This window comes from Hyperolius riggenbachi, chromosome 12, assembly GCF_040937935.1.
Source record: "Hyperolius riggenbachi isolate aHypRig1 chromosome 12, aHypRig1.pri, whole genome shotgun sequence".
Taxonomy (NCBI): domain Eukaryota; kingdom Metazoa; phylum Chordata; class Amphibia; order Anura; family Hyperoliidae; genus Hyperolius; species Hyperolius riggenbachi.
The window spans coordinates 222,195,202-222,215,683 of NC_090657.1; the positions used below are offsets into that span (position 1 = coordinate 222,195,202).

The 20,482-nt window shown below is 49.1% G+C and overlaps 1 protein-coding gene across 1 annotated transcript in view; it reads left to right on the plus strand.

Moving 5' to 3' along the window:
• Positions 1-19,904, plus strand: part of RAB40B (RAB40B, member RAS oncogene family) — a 103,543-nt gene extending 83,639 nt beyond the window's left edge. The window contains exons 5-7 of the mRNA XM_068262972.1: positions 627-704; positions 1,343-1,565; positions 18,599-19,904. Of these exons, the coding sequence (XP_068119073.1) occupies positions 627-704; positions 1,343-1,565; positions 18,599-18,870 (573 nt within the window). The 3' untranslated portion in view covers positions 18,871-19,904. The remainder of the gene's footprint in view (positions 1-626; positions 705-1,342; positions 1,566-18,598) is intronic.
• The last annotated feature ends 578 nt before the right edge of the window (positions 19,905-20,482 follow it).

A 20,482-nucleotide genomic window follows, 5' to 3' on the forward strand; every position in this document is an offset into this window, starting at 1 on the left:
GTGACTGGGATTAATATTCAGAAAAGTGGGTGGAGCCTACAAAAGCCAATCAAAATTCACCTATTGATTTTCTAGGGGAATATTTACATTGCTGCCATTCTTACACTGTTAATGGCACAAGCCTCAAACCTGGTACAGTTGGTCACTGGGTGACTGGGGTTCAAATTCAGAAAAGGGGGGTGGAGCCACAAACAGCCAATCAGATTTGTTTCATTTCAATGCCAATTATTGATGCCAAACACCACAAAGCTCAGAAGCTTGGTCATTGAGTAATTGTGTGTTAGTGTTATGCTGGATACACACGGTGCGTTCGTGCACTCGATTTTCCCGTCGATTCCCGTCCATTCGTTTATTTCCAACATGTCCGATTTGGACTTAGATAGATCGTTAGGTCGATTCGCATGCAAAGTATGCCGAATCGACCTAACGATCCATCGAAATCCAAATCGGACATGTTGGAAATAAACGAATCGACGGGAATCGACGGGAAAATCGAGTGCACGAACGCACCGTGTGTATCCAGCATTAGAAAGATTGGGCGGAGCCAACACCAGCCAAATACATCCCCAGGCAATCCCGGGTCATCAGCTAGTGAGGAATAATAATGAAGTTCTTTCTTCTTACAGGGCGTGATTCTGGTTTATGACATCACCAACCGCTGGTCATTTGACGGCATCGATAGGTGGATTAAAGAGATTGATGAGGTAAGTCCTGCTTTGTCAGATTGTACTTTGTAGCCTCTATCAGAAGCTACAAGACCTCTCTGTGCCTGACCAGGGCCGGCATTTGCCCTAGGCAACATGAGCAGTCGCTCAGGGCACCACAAGTTTCCCCTCGATAGGGGTGCCGGAGACTGGCACCTCCATGTAGTATGAGGGTTTACCTATACAATCTGCTCTTAGTGTTCCAAATCTGCTGACCCTCCTACTACACGGAAGTGGTAAAATTGGTCAGTGATTGAACAATCAAAATTGGATGTGTGTCTGCACCTTTACTCCACCTTCCTTTGAAATATAAGTCCTGTCTGCTTATGTGGTTACATGGTTGCCACTGTAATGCAGGGACGCTGGGATGTGTAGCCAGCCATCATTTTTTTCTTCCTATGTTATGTTCCTCATCATGCCCCCCATGGGAGGGTTTTCATTGGCTTATCAAATATGTGAACATGAGGGGCACAGACTCTGTTCTCAGATCCTGGTGGTGACATGTTTGAGGCACTGGGGGGCAGTATTGGGGGCACACAGACGGCACTTGCATTTAATGAGACAGGTGCACTTGATAAGATCTCCTGTATTCTTAGCCTGGCCACTCCTTCATTAACCCTCTGCTGTTCCTTTCCCAGCATGCTCCAGGGGTTCCGAAGATCCTGGTGGGGAACCGGCTGCACTTGGCATTTAAGCGACAGGTTTCCACGGACCAGGCGCAGAACTACGCAGAGCGCCTGGGGATGACTTTCTTCGAGGTCAGTCCGCTCTGCAACTTCAACATCACAGAGTCCTTCACTGAGCTGGCGCGGATAGTACTAATGCGTCACGGCATGGACCGGCTGTGGAGGCCGAACAAGGGTACGTCCCATAGGTGACCCCTACAGAGTGTGTGTGTATATAGTGTGTATGTTTGTGTGTGTGTGCGCTATACATTCTCATACCGTATATATTCGCATATAAGCCGACCCGCGTATATGCCGAGGTACCCACCAAAACTAGGAAAAAAGTGATTGAGTCGCGTATTATCCCCCTCCCCAGTAGAGCCCCCTCCACTAGTACAAATAAGCACCCCTCCCCATAGCCAGATGTGCCCAAGGATGATACAGCTGTGTCTCAAGACGCCACTAGATGGTGACATAGATATGGGACACAGCGATTGCCACACAGGAAGAATCCCCAATCATTGCACCGCTGGCATGCTGCTTGCACGCTCCACTCCACAAGCCGGGGGACACAGGTAGTCTTGAGCAGCGCACTCTGCACACCATGTTACAGGGGATGGGGGGACACAGCAAGGAGCCAGCTGGCAAGAGCAGTATTACTAGTGCACAATCCTTACACTCCTGCCAGTAACAAACCCTGCTCCACCATCTGTTCTGCTCCACTGACTCGCATATAAGCCCAGGAGTAACTTTTCAGCAAATTTTTGTGCTGAAAAATTAAGCTTATATGCGAGTATATAAGATATTCCCGAGCATCTCAGAGTTCCGTGTCCCCCTGTGGAGGCCTGTGGAGAATAGGCCTGACTGAGGGTCTCAGGAATAAGGAGCGTCAGCCCCTCCCCCCTCTAGTTTATATTCCTGACTGGAGGTGATTTTCTCAGTTTGGCGCTAGCCCAGTTTACGGGGCCCAGCAGAACACCTCGTAGGGGAATTCAGCCCATGTTATTGGGTGGACGGGACCCTCTCCAACTGCTAGGTTTCCAATAGGTTGTAGTAAACTCCGCCCACTCTATTCAGCCAATCCCAGCACTTTGTGCTGTAGAGGGTACTGTGATTGGACAGCTGTTCCCTACATGGTTTCCTGCTGCTCCCCTAAACTAGCTCAACTGCTTCAGAGCCTGTTTCCACTACATGAGAATTTGTGTGCATTTTCTGCACATAAATTGGCATAGCAATGTATCTGAGTGCGCCTGTTTCCATTGTGTGCAGATCTGTGCAGAATAAATCAGGTGTGTGTGTGTGTGTGTGTGTGTGTGTGTGTGTGTGTGTGTGTGTGTGTGTGTGTGTGTGTGTGTGTGTGTGTGTGTGTGTGTGTGTGTGTGTGTGTGTGTGTGTGTGTGTGTGTGTGTGTGTGTGTGTGTGTGTGTGTACTGGTTGTACTCTGTGTGTGTTTGTACTGGTTGTACTCTGTGTGTGTGTGTGTGTACTGGTTGTACTCTGTGTGTGTGTGTGTACTGGTTGTACTCTGTGTGTGTGTGTGTACTGGTTGTACTCTGTGTGTGTGTGTGTGTGTACTGGTTGTACTCTGTGTGTGTGTGTGTGTGTACTGGTTGTACTCTGTGTGTGTGTGTGTGTGTGTACTGGTTGTACTCTGTGTGTGTGTGTACTGGTTGTACTCTGTGTGTGTGTGTGTGTACTGGTTGTACTCTGTGTGTGTGTGTGTGTGTACTGGTTGTACTCTGTGTGTGTGTGTGTGTGTACTGGTTGTACTCTGTGTGTGTGTGTGTGTGTACTGGTTGTACTCTGTGTGTGTGTGTACTGGTTGTACTCTGTGTGTGTGTGTACTGGTTGTACTCTGTGTGTGTGTGTGTGTACTGGTTGTACTCTGTGTGTGTGTGTGTACTGGTTGTACTCTGTGTGTGTGTGTGTACTGGTTGTACTCTGTGTGTGTGTACTGGTTGTACTCTGTACCCCTGCAGGACACCAATTATTTGCTATAGAATAGAAACTTACCCTTACGGTACAGATTTTCCTTGAGATACTCAAAACATTATAAACAAATGGAATACAGAATAATTCCCGTGCAGAACCCCAGAATGGGCTTTACTTTTATTCTTGTGCAGTTCCAAATTAAACCTACCAATCAGTCTTGCAGGGGGAGGGCCTCTAGTATGTAAATGAGCAGATCTGTGTTTTTCTTGGCTGCCGACTTGTTAAAGGGAGAAGACTATGGAGGCTGCCATATTTATTTCCTTTTAATTAATACCAGTTGCTTGGCAGGACTGGTGGTCTATTTGGCTGCAGTAGTGTCTAAATAACACCAGAAACAAGCATGCAGATAATCTAGTCAGATCTGACAATAATGTCAGAAACACCTGATCTGCTGCATGCTTGTTCAGGGGTTATGGAAAATGTATTAGAGGCAGAGGATCAGCAGGGCTGCCAAGTAACTGGTATTGTTTAACCACTTGCCGACCAGTGGATTTTACACTGATCGGAGCTGCGTGGGCTCTGCAGCCCGCAGCACCGATCAGGAGTCCAGCAGGGCGATCAGACTACCCCCCTTTTTTCCCCACTAGGGGGATGTCCTGCTGGGGGGGTCTGATCGCTGCCGGCCATCTGCGTTTTGCGGGGGGGCTTCTCAAAGCCCCCCTCCGCAGCCATTTCCGCCCTCACGCTCCTTACCTCCCTCCCTCCCTCCCTCTCTCCGTAATGCGCAGGACGGAGTTCCGTCCTGCGCATTGAAGGATAGGCTTCAGCCTATCATATGCCGGCGATCCCCGGCCAATCAGAGGCCGGGGATCACCGATCTGCCTTACAGCGCTGCTGCGTAGCAGCGCCGTATGATGTAAACAGCAGGGATTTCTTCCCCGCCTGTTTACATTTTGCCGGAGAGCTGCGATCGGCGGCTCTCCGGCTGTTCACGGAGACACCCTCCGTGAACTGACATGGAAAGGCCGCTCGATCGAGCGGCCGTTTCCATGGTAACCCGCAGACGACCAGTTTACGCCAATCGGCGTTAGCTGGTCGTCAAGAGGTTAAAAACAAATATAGCAGCCTCCATTTCTTTCTCAATTCAGCTGTCCTTTAAAAGACACCTGAAGTGAGAGGTATATGGAGGCTGCCATGTTTATTTCCTGTTAAACAATACCAGTTGCCTGGCTATTCTGCTGATCTATTTGTCTGCAGTAGTGTCTGAATCACACACCTAAAACAAGCATGCAGCTAATCCAGTCACGGTTCAATCACCTGATCTTCATGCTTGTTCAGTGTGTGTGGATAAAGGTATTAGAGGCAAAGGATCAGCAGGACAGCCAGGCAATCTGCATTGTTTATAATGCCTGGTACACACAATGAGATTTGCTGGCAGATTTACTGCCAGATCGATTATTTCCAATGTATCCAATGTGATTTTTGATCCATTTTCCAATCCACGTTCTGCTCACTTCTATGGGAAGTAGATCGGAAATCACATCGGATACGTTGGAAATAATCGATCTGCCAGTAAACTGCCAGAAAATCTCATCGTGTGTACCCAGCATAAGGGAATAAACATGTCATCTTCCATAATCCCTCTCACTTCAGGTGTCCTTTAAAGAGGAGCTGTTTGGTATAGGGTCTCAGAGAAAAAAAACACATATATCAGTAGCTAAATATTGGCTGTACTTACATTACATATGCATTTCACTGTCCACGTTTGGATTTCACAGAATTTTTATATAGTATTTGCAGAGAATGATGCTCCTGACAGCTCATGGCAGGTTCCATGTTTGACTGTCTTGTATGAAGCCAATTGTGATGTAATATCCTCCCTTACCTTGCTTCCTGATGATTCGACTCACAAAAAAGTTCAGGATCAAAGATCCTAATGGTTCATGATCCGGACAACACTACTGTGCAGTGAATATTAATTAGCCATGTGGCTAGGAACAATAGCGGACTCATGCAGTATACGCCAACAACGTGACCTGTGAACAGCACATTGATTTTTCAGTGCTGTGAGTTGGGCTGCTGCTGTAACATGAGCCTGTAACTTCTCACTGTGAAAGCAGCCTCAGGGCGGGATAGGGAAATGAAGGGGAGGACCAAGGGAGTGCAGTGAGGAGAAGAAGCAGCCCCAGCATGCTCTGCAGTATCTGTTATGCGGCCTGCCGGCCTTCTTAGGAGCTTGGGAATACAGAGTCTTGCTGTTCAGCAAAAATCAAAGTAAGAGAGATTTTTAACTTCAGTATTGCCTTTTTGGCTACCTTCTAAACTGTTTAACACAGGAGAATAGAAGTTTAAATTAGCTTTTGCTGCCTGACAGTTACTTCTTCGCTTATCTCTCTTGGTGGCAGTTTTGGGCCGGATCACAGTATGAAGAGCTCCGTGTTATGGAGAGGGAAAGGGGAGCCGCAGAGGCGCGGGAGTCACCGAACCATAGCGGCTATTTTGACTCCGCATGGCGGATCGCCAAATAACGGCACGGAAAACTGTTGCCTGACACAATCGCTAACTATCTTGTCCAGCGCCCCCTATCCTCTGCCTTCGGGGCAGTTGCCAGAAGTTTCTCTGGATGTTTAATGCTGGGAACACATGTTACTTTTTTTTTACATGATTTTCCGTGCGTTCGATAGTACGAATCGAATCGCAACCAAAATCGGAAGCATTTTTCAGCACACAAGCGATTTTTATGGTCAGAATACACGGTGTCCTCGACCGAAATAGTATCGGAGATGTTGAAAATAAATGGTCGAAATGACTACTATCTTATCATGTGTTGGCGCAATCGATGAAGCGGCTCGATTTATGTGTACGATATAGAGGCGTTCAGGGGGCCGTATCAGAGTGCAGTGTCATCAATAGTGGGCGTAATTAGTCGAGAACATAGTATAAACGGAACAGAAAACGTAGATGTGTGTAGCAGGCGGACGATAAAATGACTGTCGATTTTTGGTTAAGATTCAATTAGTACTATCGATCGCACAGGAAATTGGGTGAAAAAACATAACATATGTTCCCAGCATTAGGCTTGTTAGCGCTTCAGGAATTCTGGTAAACAGATTGTCTTTGTGCTGAAGTCAGTGTTTCTGAGGTTAGATTACTGCGCAGTGTTTTATGTGCTGGAAGTTTGACATGCTCGCCCTGCCACCATGTGGCTGATAGGTGGAACTACACCGGCATAGAACGGACATGCACACTGCTAATCATGAATGAAGGGATTACATTTACCTTCATACATTCTGTTTTGTGAAGGCAAATTTACACCGAGTGGCCAAGAAACTAGAGACCCTCTAATAACGAGTTGGTCCCCTTTAGCTCTGGTCACAGCTGATATTCTTCTTGGCAGTAGGGTATTGTACCGTGTTAGCCATTAGTAAAAGCAAGAAGTTTTAAATCAGGATGATACCATTTATTGGCTAACTACAACAACAACAACAACAAATAACATTTGTAAAGCGCTTTTCTCCCGTGGGACTCAAAGCGCATAAGCATGGCTCAGACCATCGTGGTACAGAGGAAGAATTTTATAAGTCCGGAAATGCCAGGCTAAACAGGTGGCTTTTCAGTCTGGATTTGAATAGGTCCAGGAATGGTGCAGTCTTTACTGGGTGTGGCAGGGAGTTCCAAAGAGTAGGGGTAGCATGACAGAAGGCTCTATCTCCAGATTTTTTGAGGTGCACTCTGGGAGTGACCAAGTTTATAGAACTTGCTGATCTGAGGTTGTGAGAGGTGTGGTGCAGCTTCAGCAAGTCCTTCATGTATCCAGGGCCCAGATTGTGCAAGGATTTGAATGTCAGCAGTCCAATCTTGAAGAGTATTCTCCATTCTAATGGTAGCCAGTGCAGTGAGCGAAGGATCGGTGTAATGTGACAGTGGCGAGGCTGGTTTATTAGCAATCTGGCAGCAGCATTCTGCACTAATTGCAGGCGACGCAGGTCCTTTTTAGGGAGGCCAGCATAAAGGGCATTGCAGTAGTCCAGACGTGATGTGATGAAGGCGTGGACTAGGGTTGGAAGATCCTCTGGGGGAATCAGATGTTTAATCTTTGCAATGTTCTTCAGATGAAAGAAGGAAGATTTAACTACAGATGAAATTTGGTTTCTGAAACTCAATTCCCCATCGATTAGTACGCCAAGGCTGCGCACAAGGTTGGAGCTGTTTATGTCTGAATTCCCAATCCTGATTGGTGTTGATTTAGGATAGAGCTGTTTTGATGGCGAGCACTGGCTTTGGACGAAGAGGACCTCAGTTTTGTCAGCATTCAGTTTCAACCAGTTATCATTCATCCATGCCTATAGCTCAGCTAAACAAGAGTTTATTTTTGGAGTAGGGTCTGTTACACCAGGTTTGAAGGACAGGTATAGCTGTGTGTCATCGGTGTAGCAGTGGTACGTCAGGCCATGACGTAGGATAAGTGTACCGAGTGGCAACATGTAGATTGCAAACAGCAGAGGGGATAGGATTGATCCTTGTGGCACTCCAAATTGTAGTGGTGCAGGTTTGGACATTATAGGACCTAGGGATACTCTCTGTGTTCTGTCAGTCAGGAATGATCTGAACCACTGGAGGACTGATCCACTGATGCCACAGTACTCCTGCAGTCTGTTAAGCTAAAAAGAAAAAGAATATGCGAGCTTTCGGCCTTGCAGCCTTCGTCGGGCTTACATCCTGTTTGTTTTCAGGCTGGTGGTACAGACAGCTATATACATGCAACATCAAAAGGGGATGCATAGATTTTTTTCAAGCATAAATACATGTCATTAAGATGCCTGAAGTGAAACAGAACATCTAAATGGGGTGGGAGGTTGTTAGCCGAGATAAGAATCCTTGTTTACACCATGCTCACAGACCTGGGAGTTGGACTGTCACAGACACTGGCATGGACTCAACAAGATGCTGGTACCGTTGCTGAGGAATGTTGGCCCATGCTGACATAATGGCAGCTCTAAGTTGGATCAGATTGGATGGTGGCGTTTCCAAGCTTTGAAGTCATCTTTTGACTTTGTCCCACAAATGCTCAATAGGATTGAGGTCAGGGGACTGAGCTGGCCATGGAAGCCGGTTAAACATTAAATTCCTGAAACCAGTTTGAGATTGATCGAGCATACCAAAGGCACTCTGGATGGTCTCCTGCTGCTAAAGCCTATCCATTGAAAAGTCCATCTTGTTGTTCGTTGGGATATGCTTTGTGATGCCCCTGCATTGTATTCAGCTGTGATCTGCTGCGTTGTTGCTCTTCTGTAGCTGCAGACCAGGCGTGCTACTCGCCTTTGCCCTTTCTCGTTCACCAGCCTTTTTCCACCAGAAAAGTCCTTACCGCTTGAAGTTTTTTTTCTCAACTGCCTCTCTCTAAACCCCCGAGATACTGTTGGGCGAGAAGATCCTAAAAGAGTCATCATTTCAGAGATGCTGCCACCAGCTCTTCCTGCACTGACAATCATCCCTCTTTCAAAGCCACAAATCTTTCATCTTACCCATTGTGACATTAACCTGCCTGGCGTTCTGATTCCCGAGGCCCTGCGGCCGCGGGAACGTTTTTTGCAATTTTTTTTTTAAATGTATCATGTAGCTAGCCTAGCGCTAGCTACATGATTCCCCCTGCCTGCGGCGTCCCTCCCACCCCTCCGATCGCCGCCGGTGCAATCTCCCGTCCGGAAATCCCGTTCTGAACGGGATTTCCAGGAGGGCTTCCCCCGTCGCCATGGTGACGACCGTCGTGACGTCATGACGTCACAGGGAGTCCCGATCCACCCCTCAGCGCTGCCTGGCACTGATTGGCCAGGCAGCGCACGGGGTCTGAAGGTGGGGGGAGGCTGCATCGCGGCGGATCGGCGGCGGGTGGCGGCGATCAGGCGCAACACGCAGCAAGCAAAGTGCTTGCTGCGTGTTTTAAAAAAAAATATTCAAATCGGCCCAGTGGGGCCTGAGCGGCGACCTCCGGCGTCTCTGGACGAGCCTAGCTCTTCCAGAACGCCAGGGAGGTTAACTTCCATGATAACTACGTTGTCCAAAGCTGAGCGTTCCTTTATATAAGCAACTCTGCCTTGTCACATCACTGTTGGGCTGGTTTACTTTCAAATAAGGAGTTCTCTCATTTTTTGGGTCACTCAGTGTATATGTAGCATAGCATGTGCCTGAATGAGATCTTCAGCAAAGGGCGTTTCTGATTCTGATTGGGCAGGGAAGGGTTACAATTCCTGATGCACTATTATGGCCATCTGTGCCCCTGGTGGAAAGATGCTTCCTTACTTCCTGTGATGTCGTTGCGGACAGGAAGTGAGAAGGGGCACAGACAGCAATAAAATCTAAAATCTAAATGCAGATTGTATATCTCCTCCCCCCCCCCCCCGTGCTGTCCTGAAATACAGACAGAAGGAAGTCAATTAGTGAGGTGAGAGATGTAGCCAGGAGTAGAGGGCTTTTGAAAAGCTTCAGATGAGGGAAGTGGTAAAGGGGTGCGGCCAAAGCAAGCTGGAGAAATCATGAACACTTTGCAGGCTCATACAAGCAAAGGTAGCCATGCTAGTCCTGCTGGAATGTAAACAAGGGAAGGACAGTGTTTGCTGGCCTGCTGACTGGAGCAGGTGGGGATGGGAACCCCAATACGGTGAACTGGCCGAGGACAAAATATATTGCATTCTGTTTTGGAATCCGTGTGCATGTGCGTCTGTGGTGTGTGTGTATCATTTGTCTGCCCCATGTGCGGATTGCATGTCCGTGACGTATGTGCATGTGCGTCTGTGGTGTGTGTGTATCATTTCTCTGCCCCATGTGCGTCTGTGGTGTGTGTGTATCATTTCTCTGCCCCATGTGCGTCTGTGGTGTGTGTGTATCATTTCTCTGCCCCATGTGCGTCTGTGGTGTGTGTGTATCATTTCTCTGCCCCATGTGCATCTGTGGTGTGTGTGTATCATTTCTCTGCCCCATGTGCATCTGTGGTGTGTGTGTATCATTTCTCTGCCCCATGTGCGGATTGCATGTCCGTGACGTGTGTGAATTGTGCGTCTGTGGTGTGTGTGTATCATTTCTCTGCCCCATGTGCATCTGTGGTGTGTGTGTATCATTTCTCTGCCCCATGTGCGTCTGTGGTGTGTGTGTCATTTCTCTGCCCCATGTGCGGATTGCATGTCCGTGACGTGTGTGAATTGTGCGTCTGTGGTGTGTGTGTATCATTTCTCTGCCCCATGTGCGGATTGCATGTCCGTGACGTGTGTGAATTGTGCGTCTGTGGTGTGTGTGTATCATTTCTCTGCCCAATGTGCGGATTGCATGTCCCGTGACGTGTGTGCATGTGCGTCTGTGGTGTGTGTGTATCATTTCTCTGCCCCATGTGCATCTGTGGTGTGTGTGTATCATTTCTCTGCCCCATGTGCGGATTGCATGTCCGTGACGTGTGTGAATTGTGCGTCTGTGGTGTGTGTGTATCATTTCTCTGCCCCATGTGCGGATTGCATGTCCGTGACGTGTGTGAATTGTGCGTCTGTGGTGTGTGTGTATCATTTCTCTGCCCCATGTGCGGATTGCATGTCCGTGACGTGTGTGAATTGTGCGTCTGTGGTGTGTGTGTATCATTTCTCTGCCCCATGTGCGGATTGCATGTCCCGTGACGTGTGTGCATGTGCGTCTGTGGTGTGTGTGTATCATTTCTCTGCCCCATGTGCGGATTGCATGTCCGTGACGTGTGTGAATTGTGCGTCTGTGGTGTGTGTGTATCATTTCTCTGCCCCATGTGCGGATTGCATGTCCCGTGACGTGTGTGCATGTGCGTCTGTGGTGTGTGTGTATCATTTCTCTGCCCCATGTGCGGATTGCATGTCCGTGACGTGTGTGAATTGTGCATCTGTGGTGTGTGTGTATCATTTCTCTGCCCCATGTGCGGATTGCATGTCCGTGACGTGTGTGAATTGTGCGTCTGTGGTGTGTGTGTATCATTTCTCTGCCCCATGTGCGGATTGCATGTCCGTGACGTGTGTGAATGTGCGTCTGTGGTGTGTGTGTATCATTTCTCTGCCCCATGTGCGGATTGCATGTCCGTGACGTGTGTGAATTGTGCGTCTGTGGTGTGTGTGTATCATTTCTCTGCCCAATGTGCGGATTGCATGTCCCGTGACGTGTGTGAATTGTGCGTCTGTGGTGTGTGTGTATCATTTCTCTGCCCCATGTGCGGATTGCATGTCCGTGACGTGTGTGCATGTGCGTCTGTGGTGTGTGTGTATCATTTCTCTGCCCCATGTGCGGATTGCATGTCCGTGACGTGTGTGAATTGTGCGTCTGTGGTGTGTGTGTATCATTTCTCTGCCCCATGTGCGGATTGCATGTCCCGTGACGTGTGTGCATGTGCATCTGTGGTGTGTGTGTATCATTTCTCTGCCCCATGTGCGGATTGCATGTCCCTGACGTGTGTGCATGTGCATCTGTGGTGTGTGTGTATCATTTCTCTGCCCCATGTGCGGATTGCATGTCCGTGACGTGTGTGAATTGTGCGTCTGTGGTGTGTGTGTATCATTTCTCTGCCCCATGTGCGGATTGCATGTCCCGTGACGTGTGTGCATGTGCGTCTGTGGTGTGTGTGTATCATTTCTCTGCCCCATGTGCGGATTGCATGTCCGTGACGTGTGTGAATTGTGCATCTGTGGTGTGTGTGTATCATTTCTCTGCCCCATGTGCATCTGTGGTGTGTGTGTATCATTTCTCTGCCCCATGTGCGGATTGCATGTCCGTGACGTGTGTGCATGTGCGTCTGTGGTGTGTGTGTATCATTTCTCTGCCCCATATGCGGATTGCATGTCCCGTGACGTGTGTGAATTGTGCGTCTGTGGTGTGTGTGTATCATTTCTCTGCCCCATGTGCGGATTGCATGTCCCGTGACGTGTGTGCATGTGCGTCTGTGGTGTGTGTGTATCATTTCTCTGCCCCATGTGCGGATTGCATGTCCGTGACGTGTGTGAATTGTGCGTCTGTGGTGTGTGTGTATCATTTCTCTGCCCCATGTGCGGATTGCATGTCCCGTGACGTGTGTGCATGTGCGTCTGTGGTGTGTGTGTATCATTTCTCTGCCCCATGTGCGGATTGCATGTCCGTGACGTGTGTGAATTGTGCATCTGTGGTGTGTGTGTATCATTTCTCTGCCCCATGTGCGGATTGCATGTCCGTGACGTGTGTGAATTGTGCGTCTGTGGTGTGTGTGTATCATTTCTCTGCCCCATGTGCGGATTGCATGTCCGTGACGTGTGTGAATTGTGCGTCTGTGGTGTGTGTGTATCATTTCTCTGCCCCATGTGCGGATTGCATGTCCCGTGACGTGTGTGCATGTGCATCTGTGGTGTGTGTGTATCATTTCTCTGCCCCATGTGCATCTGTGGTGTGTGTGTATCATTTCTCTGCCCCATGTGCGGATTGCATGTCCGTGACGTGTGTGCATGTGCGTCTGTGGTGTGTGTGTATCATTTCTCTGCCCCATATGCGGATTGCATGTCCCGTGACGTGTGTGCATGTGCGTCTGTGGTGTGTGTGTATCATTTCTCTGCCCCATGTGCGGATTGCATGTCCGTGACGTGTGTGAATTGTGCGTCTGTGGTGTGTGTGTATCATTTCTCTGCCCAATGTGCGGATTGCATGTCCCGTGACGTGTGTGCATGTGCGTCTGTGGTGTGTGTGTATCATTTCTCTGCCCCATGTGCGGATTGCATGTCCCTGACGTGTGTGCATGTGCGTCTGTTGTGTGTGTGTATCATTTCTCTGCCCAATGTGCGGATTGCATGTCCCGTGACGTGTGTGCATGTGCGTCTGTGGTGTGTGTGTATCATTTCTCTGCCCCATGTGCGGATTGCATGTCCCTGACGTGTGTGCATGTGCGTCTGTGGTGTGTGTGTATCATTTCTCTGCCCAATGTGCGGATTGCATGTCCCGTGACGTGTGTGCATGTGCGTCTGTGGTGTGTGTGTATCATTTCTCTGCCCCATGTGCGGATTGCATGTCCCTGACGTGTGTGCATGTGCGTCTGTGGTGTGTGTGTATCATTTCTCTGCCCCATGTGCGGATTGCATGTCCCTGACGTGTGTGCATGTGTGTCTGTGGTGTGTGTGTATCATTTCTCTGCCCCATGTGCGGATTGCATGTCCGTGACGTGTGTGAATTGTGCGTCTGTGGTGTGTGTGTATCATTTCTCTGCCCCATGTGCGGATTGCATGTCCCGTGACGTGTGTGCATGTGCGTCTGTGGTGTGTGTGTATCATTTCTCTGCCCCATGTGCGGATTGCATGTCCGTGACGTGTGTGAATTGTGCATCTGTGGTGTGTGTGTATCATTTCTCTGCCCCATGTGCATCTGTGGTGTGTGTGTATCATTTCTCTGCCCCATGTGCGGATTGCATGTCCGTGACGTGTGTGCATGTGCGTCTGTGGTGTGTGTGTATCATTTCTCTGCCCCATATGCGGATTGCATGTCCCGTGACGTGTGTGAATTGTGCGTCTGTGGTGTGTGTGTATCATTTCTCTGCCCCATGTGCGGATTGCATGTCCCGTGACGTGTGTGCATGTGCGTCTGTGGTGTGTGTGTATCATTTCTCTGCCCCATGTGCGGATTGCATGTCCGTGACGTGTGTGAATTGTGCGTCTGTGGTGTGTGTGTATCATTTCTCTGCCCCATGTGCGGATTGCATGTCCCGTGACGTGTGTGCATGTGCGTCTGTGGTGTGTGTGTATCATTTCTCTGCCCCATGTGCGGATTGCATGTCCGTGACGTGTGTGAATTGTGCATCTGTGGTGTGTGTGTATCATTTCTCTGCCCCATGTGCGGATTGCATGTCCGTGACGTGTGTGAATTGTGCGTCTGTGGTGTGTGTGTATCATTTCTCTGCCCCATGTGCGGATTGCATGTCCGTGACGTGTGTGAATTGTGCGTCTGTGGTGTGTGTGTATCATTTCTCTGCCCCATGTGCGGATTGCATGTCCCGTGACGTGTGTGCATGTGCATCTGTGGTGTGTGTGTATCATTTCTCTGCCCCATGTGCATCTGTGGTGTGTGTGTATCATTTCTCTGCCCCATGTGCGGATTGCATGTCCGTGACGTGTGTGCATGTGCGTCTGTGGTGTGTGTGTATCATTTCTCTGCCCCATATGCGGATTGCATGTCCCGTGACGTGTGTGCATGTGCGTCTGTGGTGTGTGTGTATCATTTCTCTGCCCCATGTGCGGATTGCATGTCCGTGACGTGTGTGAATTGTGCGTCTGTGGTGTGTGTGTATCATTTCTCTGCCCAATGTGCGGATTGCATGTCCCGTGACGTGTGTGCATGTGCGTCTGTGGTGTGTGTGTATCATTTCTCTGCCCCATGTGCGGATTGCATGTCCCTGACGTGTGTGCATGTGCGTCTGTTGTGTGTGTGTATCATTTCTCTGCCCAATGTGCGGATTGCATGTCCCGTGACGTGTGTGCATGTGCGTCTGTGGTGTGTGTGTATCATTTCTCTGCCCCATGTGCGGATTGCATGTCCCTGACGTGTGTGCATGTGCGTCTGTGGTGTGTGTGTATCATTTCTCTGCCCAATGTGCGGATTGCATGTCCCGTGACGTGTGTGCATGTGCGTCTGTGGTGTGTGTGTATCATTTCTCTGCCCCATGTGCGGATTGCATGTCCCTGACGTGTGTGCATGTGCGTCTGTGGTGTGTGTGTATCATTTCTCTGCCCCATGTGCGGATTGCATGTCCCTGACGTGTGTGCATGTGTGTCTGTGGTGTGTGTGTATCATTTCTCTGCCCCATGTGCGTCTGTGGTGTGTGTGTATCATTTCTCTGCCCCATGTGCGGATTGCATGTCCGTGACGTGCGTGAATTGTGCGTCTGTGGTGTGTGTGTATCATTTCTCTGCCCCATGTGCGGATTGCATGTCCGTGACGTGTGTGAATTGTGCGTCTGTGGTGTGTGTGTATCATTTCTCTGCCCCATGTGCGGATTGCATGTCCCTGACGTGTGTGCATGTGCGTCTGTGGTGTGTGTGTATCATTTCTCTGCCCCATGTGCGGATTGCATGTCCCTGACGTGTGTGCATGTGTGTCTGTGGTGTGTGTGTATCATTTCTCTGCCCCATGTGCGGATTGCATGTCCGTGACGTGTGTGAATTGTGCGTCTGTGGTGTGTGTGTATCATTTCTCTGCCCCATGTGCGGATTGCATGTCCCGTGACGTGTGTGCATGTGCGTCTGTGGTGTGTGTGTATCATTTCTCTGCCCCATGTGCGGATTGCATGTCCGTGACGTGTGTGAATTGTGCATCTGTGGTGTGTGTGTATCATTTCTCTGCCCCATGTGCATCTGTGGTGTGTGTGTATCATTTCTCTGCCCCATGTGCGGATTGCATGTCCGTGACGTGTGTGCATGTGCGTCTGTGGTGTGTGTGTATCATTTCTCTGCCCCATATGCGGATTGCATGTCCCGTGACGTGTGTGAATTGTGCGTCTGTGGTGTGTGTGTATCATTTCTCTGCCCCATGTGCGGATTGCATGTCCCGTGACGTGTGTGCATGTGCGTCTGTGGTGTGTGTGTATCATTTCTCTGCCCCATGTGCGGATTGCATGTCCGTGACGTGTGTGAATTGTGCGTCTGTGGTGTGTGTGTATCATTTCTCTGCCCCATGTGCGGATTGCATGTCCCGTGACGTGTGTGCATGTGCGTCTGTGGTGTGTGTGTATCATTTCTCTGCCCCATGTGCGGATTGCATGTCCGTGACGTGTGTGAATTGTGCATCTGTGGTGTGTGTGTATCATTTCTCTGCCCCATGTGCGGATTGCATGTCCGTGACGTGTGTGAATTGTGCGTCTGTGGTGTGTGTGTATCATTTCTCTGCCCCATGTGCGGATTGCATGTCCGTGACGTGTGTGAATTGTGCGTCTGTGGTGTGTGTGTATCATTTCTCTGCCCCATGTGCGGATTGCATGTCCCGTGACGTGTGTGCATGTGCATCTGTGGTGTGTGTGTATCATTTCTCTGCCCCATGTGCATCTGTGGTGTGTGTGTATCATTTCTCTGCCCCATGTGCGGATTGCATGTCCGTGACGTGTGTGCATGTGCGTCTGTGGTGTGTGTGTATCATTTCTCTGCCCCATATGCGGATTGCATGTCCCGTGACGTGTGTGCATGTGCGTCTGTGGTGTGTGTGTATCATTTCTCTGCCCCATGTGCGGATTGCATGTCCGTGACGTGTGTGAATTGTGCGTCTGTGGTGTGTGTGTATCATTTCTCTGCCCAATGTGCGGATTGCATGTCCCGTGACGTGTGTGCATGTGCGTCTGTGGTGTGTGTGTATCATTTCTCTGCCCCATGTGCGGATTGCATGTCCCTGACGTGTGTGCATGTGCGTCTGTTGTGTGTGTGTATCATTTCTCTGCCCAATGTGCGGATTGCATGTCCCGTGACGTGTGTGCATGTGCGTCTGTGGTGTGTGTGTATCATTTCTCTGCCCCATGTGCGGATTGCATGTCCCTGACGTGTGTGCATGTGCGTCTGTGGTGTGTGTGTATCATTTCTCTGCCCAATGTGCGGATTGCATGTCCCGTGACGTGTGTGCATGTGCGTCTGTGGTGTGTGTGTATCATTTCTCTGCCCCATGTGCGGATTGCATGTCCCTGACGTGTGTGCATGTGCGTCTGTGGTGTGTGTGTATCATTTCTCTGCCCCATGTGCGGATTGCATGTCCCTGACGTGTGTGCATGTGTGTCTGTGGTGTGTGTGTATCATTTCTCTGCCCCATGTGCGTCTGTGGTGTGTGTGTATCATTTCTCTGCCCCATGTGCGGATTGCATGTCCGTGACGTGCGTGAATTGTGCGTCTGTGGTGTGTGTGTATCATTTCTCTGCCCCATGTGCGGATTGCATGTCCGTGACGTGTGTGAATTGTGCGTCTGTGGTGTGTGTGTATCATTTCTCTGCCCCATGTGCGGATTGCATGTCCGTGACGTGTGTGAATTGTGCGTCTGTGGTGTGTGTGTATCATTTCTCTGCCCAATGTGCGGATTGCATGTCCCGTGACGTGTGTGCATGTGTGTCTGTGGTGTGTGTGTATCATTTCTCTGCCCCATGTGCGTCTGTGGTGTGTGTGTATTATTTCTCTGCCCCATGTGCGGATTGCATGTCCGTGACGTGCGTGAATTGTGCGTCTGTGGTGTGTGTGTATCATTTCTCTGCCCCATGTGCGGATTGCATGTCCGTGACGTGTGTGAATTGTGCGTCTGTGGTGTGTGTGTGCATCATTTCTCTGCCCCATGTGCGGATTGCATGTCCCGTGACGTGCGTGAATTGTGCGTCTGTGGTGTGTGTATCATGTGACAGCCGTGTGCGTGTATTGCGCGTCTGCAGCGTGTGTAGATTGCACGTCTGTGCCCTTTAAACTGATTGGTATTGATGCAGTTATGTGACTCCCTGTGGGAGGATTATAGTGTTGGATATGGGCCCCCATTCAGCAGAGTACAGGGGTCAGCATGCCCTGTTATGTATATTGTATATGTTATGGGCCAGTATTAGCATATAGGAGTACATAGAATCGTGCATGTTTTGTATTATGAAATTATTAAGCTTTATTTATAAAGTGATAACATATTACGCAGTGCTGTGCAATAGAAAGGGGAGACATCACAACATTACACAATGTTACACAAGGGCATTACATTCGTTCAACAATGGTGCACAAAATAGTGATGTAAACAACGAAGGGCTAAGTATAGCAGACGAGTCACTGAGTCCATATGGTGGTGGAGAAGAGCGCACCGGGAGGAGGGGCCTGCCAAATAGGCCTACAATATAAGGGGGGTGGGATGTATGACCAAGGGAGGAGGGTGGGGCTATGAAGATGGCGGGTAAGCAATGGTGAACAGATGGGTCTTTTAAGGCCTGCTTGACTGAGTAGAATGTGGGGTTGAGCTTGATGGGAGGGCGTTCCATAGAATAGGGGCTGCTCCTGAGAAGCCCTGGAACCTCGTGAGTGGCAGGACGGGAGGACATCTGTGTAGTCGGTTGGAGGAGTGGAGAGAGCGGGTTGGGGATGAGATGGAAGATGTATGAAGAGGAGGTGTGGTGGAGGGGTTTGTACACAAGGCAGAGCAGTGTGAATGTAATTCTGGGGGGACGGGGAGCCAGTGATGGGACTTGGGAAAGAGCAGCAGCTGAAGAGGAGGGGTTTGTAAACTAATACCTCTGTAGTATTACTTACTGTGAGGTATGATGCTGACTGCGGTGTCTCTCTTTCCATCCATGAACAGTACTGAGCCTACAAGACCTCTGCTGCCGAGCCATCGTCTCCTGCACCCCCGTTCACCTGGTGGACAAGCTTCCCCTCCCAGTTGCCTTAAGAAGCCATCTTAAGTCTTTCTCCATGGCCAATGGACTGAACGCCAGGATGATGCACGGGCGCTCCTACTCGCTCACTGCCAACAACCTGAACAAGAGGCACAGCCTCAAAAAAGCCAAGATTATCCGTCCCCCCCAGAGCCCCCCCAAAAACTGCACCAGGAACAGCTGCAAGATCTCCTAGGCGGGACCGCTGAGCAACCCTGAGAGCTACAAACCCCCGTGTGCCTCTCTGGCAGGAAACTGCGGGGGAGGAGCTGCCGTTATCATGAGACGATTGTTCCGCAGGGGAGGAGCTGCTGTTATGAGATGATTGTTCCGCAGGGGCGGAGCTGCCGCCATCATGAACCTTGTGTCATGTGTGATAGGGAGACTTTCCCGATGATTGCTGCTTGTGAAGGAGATGTGACAGTCCTCGCTACATGGACGTGCATGGCCCATCCCATAAATATCTCACTTTATCATTTTTATTTCTTAACCTCCTCAGCGGTATGGACAGAAATGTCCATCCATAAAAACATGCTGTGAACAGTATAAACGTGCATACACATCAATACTCTTCTGCACTGTATACTAGACCCTTGCTTGACACAGTTTGGCAAGTTACAGGAAAAAAAAAAGTTTTAAAAATACATTTTATCACTTTTTGCAAAGAAATCCTGGGAATTGAACGCCGGGGAGGTTAATGTTTGTGCGCCTAAAAGGGAATATTCTCCACCGATTCGGGCTTTGTGACTTTGTCCGTACTTGCTAATGCAGTTTTACTGTGTGATATGTGATCCCTTTCATCCGAGGTAAGTCGATTGCCCCTTGGAGGCGGTCCGCAGTCCGCAGGGGCCGGAATCATGTACTACAAGTTTAAATGCACTCACAGTGTGTCAGGTTTGTGCGAGAGGTCAAATATTTGATAATGTTTTTGTTTTGTTTTTCTTTTATTTTTTTTTTATTGTTATTTAATACTTTTTGGGATTCATGAGTGATTCTATATGAATATATAAATATAGATATGCTTCTATTTCTGTAAAAGGAACATTTTGTACCAGATGTCACAATGGAAGATGCGTTTTAAAGTTCACCAAATGCCAAAGATGTGTTTGGACGGTGACCGGTTCTCTTCGCTGTACATCTGTGAGGAGCGGCTCATTCCAGAAGAGATTTTATAAAGAGAGAAAACACTATTTAAAGAAAACAGAATTCTAATAAATGTTTTGACAGTTACACTTTGCTGCCGGTCTCCCTTCATTCATGGGGGGCTCATCTCACAGGTAATGATTCTTCCCAGCTTAGAGCTGCAGTCCAGGGAGCCGTCTCCATGACAACAGCCCTAGGTGACAATGTGGCTGCTGACACAGTACTGGTCTCCATGACAACAGCCCTAGGTGACAATGTGGCTGCTGACACAGTACTTGTCTCCATGACAACAGCCCTAGGTGACAATTTGGCTGCCGACACAGTACTTGTCTCCATGACAACAGCCCTAGGTGACAATTTGGCTGCCGACACAGGTCCTGATTTACTTAGACAGCTCTGGAGCGATGCCTCAGATCTGGGCTGGACAAGAGAACCAGAGATGAAGCACCCTCATGTATTTTACCTTATAAATCAGTGGGAACATGACAGTAAACACCTAATATGCTCTTTGTTTCATTGTTCTCTGTTTAATCTGACTGTTTAATCTGACTGTTATCACCTCTGATAAGAATCCTGGACTGAGCACTCAGTCTAGCTTTGCTACGGAAAGATTATAGCTGGGTCTGTCTACTCTTCTCTGGTGTCTTTTTAAGCCCAAGCCTTCC